Source organism: Cariama cristata, unplaced genomic scaffold, assembly GCF_000690535.1.
Source record: "Cariama cristata isolate BGI_N322 unplaced genomic scaffold, ASM69053v1 scaffold25782, whole genome shotgun sequence".
Lineage (NCBI taxonomy): Eukaryota > Metazoa > Chordata > Aves > Cariamiformes > Cariamidae > Cariama > Cariama cristata.
This window is the reverse complement of record NW_009603671.1, coordinates 1-9,497: the sequence shown is the minus strand read 5'-3', so window position 1 is coordinate 9,497 and position 9,497 is coordinate 1. Positions and strand designations below refer to the sequence as shown.

The window sequence follows — 9,497 nt, the reverse complement described above, 5'->3', positions numbered from 1 at the left end:
TGGGGGGGGGGGGGAGTCACTTACCAGGGTTTTTCTTTTGGTCTGTAGAGGGAAGAGACCACTTGTGTGACACCATAGGTAGCCAGGCTACCACACAGGTAGCCAACATACGTACGTGAAATACATATTTTTTTTTTAAGGTTATACAAATAGTACTAGTCAATGATGTCTTGCTTTTGATCTAGATCCCACATTAAGACACAAGGTTATAGGTTCCAGATGACATAAGTAGGACTGTGCAAAGACATGTCTGCAGGTACGAGCTCTTGGCTTGTGTTGACTTTGAATGTCTAGGGGCTAAATATCTCGTTTTGTTTTTTTTTTTTCTTCAGGTATTAGTCAGCAGCCCGATCCAGGCTTCACAGGGGCCGCCACTCCTCAGAGCCCACTGATGTCCCCAAGACTGGCTCATACTCAAAGCCCCATGATTCAGCAGTCTCAGGCTAATCCTGCCTATCAGTCCTCTACGGAGATGAATGGGTGGGCACAAGGGAATATGGGTGGAAACAGGTAAATCCAGAACAAAACTCAAATGAACACACAGACTAATGGGGTCATTTATGGTCTACACTTCTTTATGGGGTTATTTTATGTCATTGTTTGCTTGTTTGTTTGTTGTTAACTATCTCTCCTAAAAGAGATTTCTTTTCAATTTGGCTTGACGAGTTGGTTTAAATTCAGTCTTCATACAAGGCAAAGTGAGTGCATAGCTAAAAGACCTGCATCCGCACAATGCATTCCTTTGTCTGTGAGAACTGATAAAACACTGTGTCCTTAAGAAGCACCTCTGCTGCACAGCGGACTCCAGCCCCTAACCTTTGTGTGGATGCTTCTCTTCCGCGTACAATTTTCCTGTTGTGCTCCCACACTGCTTCCCACATTGGCTGAGCCAGAGCCTGTGCATTCCCTACGGCTCTGGAATTGCGGTGACTGGATATCACCTCCCACTTTAAATGCTGGAGTGCAACCAGGTTCAATCCATTAGTACTTGCATGTACTGAGGGTCAGCATACAACTGTCATTCTCCGAGAGCATTGTAGCATGCCTCATGCATGCAGTCACCTTTTCAGTAGAGGCCCATGCCCCAGTCGATACAGCTCTAATAATCAGGCTCGTCACACTGAGTGGGTTGGATGGTGAAGGCTATCGGTAGGCAGCAACGAGCTTCCGGATGGCAATGCTCTGTGCTTTTCAGTGGACAGGAGGAGCTATCAGGTTGGAGTACAGCCTGTATCACTTGACACTGGGATGCACACAGTCATCTCTAGCCCAGTGCTTTTGTCATCCTGAAGTTCTCAGGCTGCTTTTACTATCCCAGCCCAGCAACAAATCTTTTTCCCACTGGTTGGCAAAGATTTAATAAACCCAAACCACCAGTATTTCGGTGATGAGGCTGATCCAAGTAAAGTTCCTCTTAAAGCAACTGACTTATCTCTTATCCTCATCCTTGTCCACGCCTCTTCCTCGCTGCCTTCCTGAAGCATCTGCAGGAGGCATAGCTACCGCTGTTGTGGCTTCTGCTGAAACGGCAGCAGGGGCAGCTCGATAAGACTAATGGTTGGCTTGCTAAACTGCAGCTCTACAGCAGAGACATGTCACATGCGTTTACACAAGCCACTGAGTATTCACAATGATCTGTAGTGTACTGTTTCAACCATCCAGATAACAACTTAAAAATGGGGTTAGGTGGCCTGAAAAGACATGGAATTGGAAGGAAGAGAATGGTGGGATTTTCCTAGTTTGGTCCTGTGCCCAGAATGCTGTTGCACTCCACCAAGTCTCACGGTGCGCAGCGATACGCTAAATGGAGTACCCAAGTGCAAGGCTGAGCATTAACCCTGAAAGATTTCCTCAGCTGTGGGAGCAGTGCTTCACAGGGAAGTAAAAGTCGGCCGTTGATGGGGAGGTGGTTACTGCATGCCATCTGACACTCAGCAGCCCTTCCACAGTATTTCAGTCTAATGCAGATCCTCTAACCAGACAGTGTCAGTAATAATTCCTTCGCTGACTGTTGGATTATGCTCAAAGAGTAGAAGAGACTTATATGTAAACAGTGAAGTGCATTTTAGGAAATGTAAAAATGTCTCTCGTATGACTTCTGACATAACGGGAAGGAAGATACTATCCAGAAAGCACTTGACTGAATAAAATCTGGGATGATATCTTCCACAGTTACTCCTCCTTAAGTTTTTCTGAAATGGCCTTAAAGGAACATAGAGGGAATTGTCTTAGATATAATGTTGTTTCTTACAGGGCCACATTTTCAAAACCTGATGCTAAGATTTAGTAAATAAATTTCCGCACAGTTGCATGTCTATATTTGTGAGCCCACTTGCCATAATTGTGTATGCAAATCTGGTATTCATATGTGCAAAGAGCCTCTTTTGGAAGAAGAAAGCTTATTAGACCAGATCCAATTTCAGCTCAACAGTCCTGTGCTGGGCTAACACTGGAGGGAGAAAAAGGTGTTTTCCTTTCGCTCCAAAAATGACTTTCCCAAACATATTTAAAATACATACAAAGCTCATTTAGACAGCTAATTGGCTGTTACTGCACACGCATAACAGATTTGTACTCTGCCATAGTTTCACACGCAAAGGCATGCATTTTTGGGCACAGACCTGGGACCTTAAGTTTTGAAAATCTATTCCTTAGACGTTGATATAGCTGAAAACTAGCTTTTCCTTTGAAGTTGGAATAAATGACAGTATATAAAAATTCTAACTTAAGATATGTTAAAAAGAAAACAGTTTCTTAGTGGCTTCAGCATTCTAAGTCTGACACATTGCTTTTTCCATTCCTTGCTGTAGCATGTTTTCACAACAGTCCCCACCACATTTTGGGCAGCAAGCAAGCACCAGCATGTATAATAATAACATGAACATCAGTGTATCCATGGCAACCAACACAAGTGGTATGAACAACATGAACCAGATGACAGGGCAGATCAGCATGACCTCAGCGACCTCTGTGCCTACATCAGGGTTGTCCTCCATGGGTCCTGAGCAGGTGAGAATTTAAGGCCGTGAGATGACAGCTAGAGGATTTGCTTTGACTTTCAGTAGCTTTTCAGGTCCGCTGCGTTGGGCTGTAACTGCTGCAAGCCATTACATTTCTTTTACTAGTTTTCTTGAGAAATGATAATGTTAAAAAGGCTTTGTTTTTAGCTCTGCACTCAGATAACCAAAGTGACCAAGGAGGTAGAGAGCATCTTTTTGCATCTAAATTTCCCATTTTGACCTAGCACCGCTGTAGCTAGCACATGTAGTTGCTCCTGGACTTCCATGGAAAGCGCATGCTGATCTAGCTCCTGTTCTCAGTAGGTAAGTTCCCGTAGCACAGTTGCAGGTCACCAGCGTCCTTGCTAATTTTCTCAGCGGTAGAAGCTAGAACTGTGTGGCAGGCAGCTCTTTCCTAGAGATAAGAGTGAAAGATGCTGGCGTGGGCAGTGTGTGGAAGATGCTTCTACTGCCTCTGTGTTTGTAGTAACGGACAATAGGCAGTCAACTTCAAGAACTACCAAGCTGGCACCTTCACGAGCACAAAATCCACACTTCTTGTAATGTGGTGTGTATAAAATAGGTTGCTGAATCAATAGGTAAGTAACCTGTTCTTTTCTGCTAACAGAAGGTTTACACACTCATTTAAGACTGCTTACATAGGGTATCTGAAATAAGGAAAATAACATTTCTGTTTGTGGATCTGCAATTAAATTTGCACAATACATTAGTAAGTATTTGACAAACAAGTCCTCTTAATTAACAAGTTCTTATGTTTGTTTCAGAGCTGAACTCCCATTTGTTCAAAACACAGGCTTGAAATTACAGACTTTTCCTAGAAATTTTGGCAGGAGAGTACCTCTTTTGTCTTCAGGCAACATCTCCTGCTATGGTGGACAATATCACAAACTTTTCTTCTGAGACCATAACGTTTCAGTTTAAAGCTGTTTAGATTACTGGCTTGTTAATGTATGTCCTTTTTCCAGCCTAAATTTGGTAACATTGTATTTACTTTTCCAATATTGTCCTTTAGCTTAAATAGCCCTTTTCTCTTCTTGTGTTTTAGAAAGGGCCATTCTATCAGCATGATTTTTTGTTGTTTTGAGATTGTGGGGTTGTTTTGGGTTGGATTTCTTGGGGGTTTTACCATAAGTTAAACAAGCCACAGTGTTTCAGTCTCTTCTTGTAGGCTTTAAATTCCCTTTCCTTTTCTGCACCTGTTCCAGTTTGGAGCAGTATTTCCTAAGCACCAGAGCCACGTGCATAACACTAGTTCTTCCCCATTTCTCTTGGAATACTCTGACCGATATAGCCCCAGATCACATTTGTCTTTTACAGCTGCCACATACTGGTGACCTGAAGTAATTTTGATACTCCCAAATCTGTCACCTTCTCTGATATTCCCAGTTGCTAGGCCCAATTATAGCTGACTTTTTTATTATTATTAGTTCCCAAGTGCATACCGTTGCAGACATTTCATCTAGTAAAACAATAGTAAAACCAAAAAAGCAAAGAGCGAGGATTTGCAGGTGACAGCCCAGTCTGATTTCTCAGCATGCCCATGCTAGTCAGTTTTCCCCAGGAACCTGAATTGAGAAACATGCATTATAGAAAGAGATCTGGTTTTATTTCAAAGATTTCCATGTAGACTACTGTTTCCACTGGCACAGTTGTCGCACTGCTTTTCCCTCCCGTTAGACTACAAGATCTTGTTTCAAGATAACATTTATCTAACTTCCAGTAAGCTGAATAGGCTGAGGGTCTTTATCCATCTCAACATTTGTTTTTCAGCCCGTCGGTCCCTTTTGTGGATCTACTTTAAACTCCATTGTTGTAACCTCCTTCTAGAAGTACGAACAGAGTAACTGGAGATGGTGATTTAACAGTGACTACACCAAAGCTGTGTAAAGTCAAGTTCTGCTTGTAATTCCTCTTTCAATCCATGGGTTGCCTTGGCTCTGTTGGTGACAGTGTCGCACTGGAGAGCACGTACCGAAACCCTTACGACAATCCCCAAATCCTCGTCAGCACATTCTGTGTAGATGAAACCTCCATTCTTTGTTCCCAAATGTATTGCCTTCCTTTTGCCTACACCAAATTACATTTCTTCGAGCGAGTCTGTTTAACCAAAGTGGTGTGGCTAATGCTGTAACAGTAACCTGTTTTCCTCCTGATTTACCACCGTGTCATCTGCAAACTCCGCAAGCAAATGTTTTATGCTTCATCTAGGTCAGAGGTGGCCAAATGACAGCTGAGGGGCCATTTCTGGGCCACAAGGCAGTACTTTTTAGTCCTCAGGAATGTTTGCTGTGCTGCTTCACAGTTTCTTTTCTGAGAGGCAAGAATAAATAAAAGTGTCTATTTGAATGCATTGAATTGATTTTCTTTTTCTGTTTTCAGGGCATAGTGTTTTGCAGTTTGGCATCTTTATTTAGCAATTGACCTAGACTGTGCTGAACTTTTTCTTGTAACTGCTGGTTTTCAAAATGACTACATTTTCTTTAATTCTGCTGACTGTTGCCATTTCATTCATTCTTTTGGGTTTTTTTGTACCATCACCTACACTTTTACTTACTTATTCAGTGCCATTTTTTTGTTCCATAATACATAATTTTAACTTCGCATGCTCGTCTTTTTTTAACCACAGTGAATAACAGTGGTTATGCTACAAACGTGTTGCAGCTTTTGAAAAAAAAACTTAATACTTCACGTGTTATTGGATGGTTTTGGAAGTAACATGTGTTACCTGTTAGTAAAAAGCTGTGCCTGGGCTTACTTACCTGGTGAGAAGCAGGTGTATTACCTTTGGGACCAAACAGATTGCTTTGGCTCTTATCTCCTGTGTCTCTTCGCGGCACTATACTGTATCATACAGACATATCCAGAGCTCAGAAATACCAGGTTTGGTGTTCATCTGCTCATACTGGTATATCTCCCAACTTCTCTTGTTTACTATCTAGGCTTCCAGCATCACCAAGTAAAAAAAATGAAGATTACACCCAAAATGGGCTTGCTATGTATGACGCTTAGTGACTCTTTTATGTACTTGAGGAATCAGACATGTCTCATTATCACCTTCTCCCATATAATTACATTAAAGCTCTTCAGGCTGCTCTTACTAATATCTGTCTTCTAGGAGGCTGCTGGCAGGGATGCTGAAATGCTAGCTGCCAGGTCTGCAGGTTCCTTCTGTTCCAAACAGCTTCCCCAGGCATTGAGAAAGTCTAAACCTTCCCGGTGTTGCACCGTTCACACAACTAACTGTGTCCTTGTCCTCATCCTCTTGTTTGCACAATGGACTGTTGCCGTGTTTTTGCCTGTTACTTACTTGGTGTCATAGATCCGTGTTATTTACTGGGCTATCAAGAGAAGCAATTTGAAACCTAGGCAAGAGGCTTTTCAGTATATGAAATAAACCCCTATTGAGATGTCCACTCAGAGTAGATGTATATTAATCTGCACAGGGTAGTACTCCCCAGGTCAAAATTATCATGGCATCTGCAAAGAGTTATCTGGAAACAGTATTTTGATTTTGTTGGGCATACTGGATGAAAGGAGCTCTTGGAGTGGTAGGAAACTTTTCTTATTAGACACTTTGTATATAATTCTGCTTTATTAGCGGGAGGCTGTATTAATGGGCTTAATTGCAAAGGAATTGTAAAACATCTTCAGCCTTGGTTTAGTCAGATTTCATACCTGGTAACACCACTTGACCTGTCTTCAGAAAATTATAAAACCCTTTCCATTTCTTTGTCCTTCTCCATATTTTCCTGATGGAATTGTTATTGCAGTCACAAAAGTTAATGTGTGAATGTGGGGTGTTTTGTTTCACAGACTTCTGAAGCAAATGTGTTCATATAATGAAATGGTAGATTTTTTTTTTTTATTTTTGTATCTGATACCATGCCAGTCAGGATTCTTGCATTGTCACTGGCAAAGAGATTCTGTGATAGCAACTTTTCTGAGGCCTTTGCTGCTTTTGTGGCATGCAGCCTGGCGCCATCTTCCTTTTCCATACCTGTCCTAACTGCCATGATTCAAATCCTGCAGTCATCTTTTTGTTCCAAACCTGATGTTGATTCAGTATACAATTTTTTTTATTTCTGTGGGGTTTTTTTGTTTTTTCCTTCCTTCGTCTACTGAACAAACAGAAAACGCGTTTGTGCATGTGCATTCTAATGAATGTTAATCAATAGCAGAAAAGACTTTTCAAACATGGATTCTGTTGCTTAGTCAAATGCATATAGATAAAGCTGCAAAGCTGTCTACTTTCTTTCTGAACAACATAGTGTGGTTCTCTTCCCTTCTGATTTAAATTTTCACATTCAGGTTTAAAAACCTGTCCATCTGTATTAAGCGGAAGAAAGCATCACTTGGGAAGCTTGCGGCACTTAAACAGTCAGTTTCTTCAGAGTTGAAATTCGATGGCAAAAATATTTTAAGTTTTTAACCTCTCCTATTGAACTGCGGTCTTGTCTCTGGCAGCATTTGAAGCCACCTCTTTAGGTGGTTGCATACGATTGCATTTAGCTTTGCGACGTTTTGCAAAATAGGTGAATAGCGACAGAAACAGCAGTTGGGGGGACCTGAAACGAGAAGATTCTGGTATGGTAAATTCAAGAGAGTCTTCCCCCTTTGCTGCAGCAGGTTGCTGTAGCTTAAGTGAGGTAGTGCACTGGCAGAACCTCCTCTCCTTGGCAACACGACTCTTCTAAAGGGCAGGCGACACAGAAAACATCTTTTTTCCTTCCAGCAAAATCTGGAGGGGCATATCTTCACTACTATCACATCCGTCTAGTCTGAGGGAAGTAACAGAGAGAACCAAGTCCACAAAAACTCCCTAGGAAGAGGTTTCTTTCCATGTAAAACTTCTAAGGAAAGCTGGATTTGCTAGTATTTCAGAACCTTGCTGAAGGGCTGTGTTTTGTATTTTATACCAGTTCCTACACAGTGAGATTAATCCTTTGATTAAGAAAGCAATGCTGTAAATTTTCTTTCCACATAACTAAGCATGACAGACCCTTTGGTTATGCAGAAATACTCAGCTTCAATACTTTCCCATGGCTCTGTTTAGGAAATTGTTGAGACCATCCCCTTAGGGAAGCATGCTGCTGCACGTTTTCCTGTTTAATGCTATCTTTCTCCCATTGCTTACAAGCAGAAAAATAAGTGTCATTGAAACTAAGCCAATAGTCGGTATAATTCAGGCTACATGTTATCTCATCAGGCTTTGAAAAAATTGTGTGGTGGTTCACAAGCAGAAAAGCTGCGTGTTACTGAGGTTAGAAAAGTAGTTACACGTTTCTGCTTTCAGGACTTTCATAGCAGGCATGTCCTCTTCAAATATTACTGACCTAATTTATGGAGTCTGCTTTGTAAAATATGCCCAAGGTCATAGTATCAGGAATTAAATCTTTGTTGTTGACTGCGAAGCAGAATAATGTGAGTCAAACACACGCTGTGTAAGAAGGGTGCTATATAGCTATATAGTCACTTCCCCGATTGCAACATCATCTCGAAAGTGGATGTTGGTATGTGCAAGTAGCGTAGTGGTTTGTAGTCCTGCTTTTTAATTGCCAATGTATTTTTTCATTCATTCTCCTTAATATCTTCTTACCAATAGGTTAATGATCCTGCTATGAGGGGAGGCAATCTTTTTCCAAACCAGCTGCCTGGAATGGATATGATAAAGCAGGACGGAGATGCAACACGGGTAAGAAACAGCATACGTAGGCATACAGGGGCAACGGAACTATGGATATGCTGTGGTCTAGAATAGCTAACAGTATCTTTTTACTCACAAAGTTACAAGTACCCAGGGTAATAGTAATTAAGGGGGTTTTGCAATTAATTTTTTTAATTCTGCTTTTGGTGACATCTATATTAAGTTCCTTGTTTAGATCCCACTAGCATTACTGAAGTGAATAATACGGACTACATCTACATTAACAGAGTACATTACATTATTGAATTAACAAGCAGTCACATTCAGCAGACTTATGTATCGTCGTATTTGCTTTTTAGAGAGCAATTACACGACTATTTGCTGCTGATGAGAAAGACTTACTGTTGATTTATATGCGCGCTGCTGCACGCTTAACCCAATTCGTGTTTCATCCTGCCTAAGTGTTTTTCCACTTCTCACTGCGTTGTACTTAGGGCAAAAATCTCATGAATTATTTAATTTATGACTTTCTATACAGTGCTGCTTCTGAGAAGAGTGGTCGAACCGAACTGATTTTCTCACAGATTTCTGACTGACAGGGTAATTAGCGTTTGCTTGGGTCAAAACCCGGTTTGTATTCCAGACAGTAAGGGTGCTCGGGGGAAGGCAGACATTGTGGTGTGCCTGGCGTGCGGCCAAGGAAATGAGGTGCTTTGTGCGCGCCCCCTCCTCAGCGCCAGGTGGGGGTGGGCTTTGAGGGAAATAATCTTCATTTAAAACGAGTCTGTTACACCACACCGGCTGTCGTGAGGGCTGCCGTGCCGGGAAGCCAG

General features: G+C 41.7%; 1 protein-coding gene across 1 annotated transcript in view; it reads left to right on the top strand.

Moving 5' to 3' along the window:
* Nucleotides 1–8,712, top strand: part of LOC104157814 (nuclear receptor coactivator 2-like) — a gene marked incomplete at both ends in the record, with an annotated part of 20,699 nt that extends 11,987 nt beyond the window's left edge. The window contains 3 exons of the mRNA XM_009695293.1: nt 333–510; nt 2,811–3,009; nt 8,623–8,712. Coding sequence (XP_009693595.1) covers nt 333–510; nt 2,811–3,009; nt 8,623–8,712 — 467 coding nt within the window. The remainder of the gene's footprint in view (nt 1–332; nt 511–2,810; nt 3,010–8,622) is intronic.
* Nucleotides 8,713–9,497: the final 785 nt, after the last annotated feature.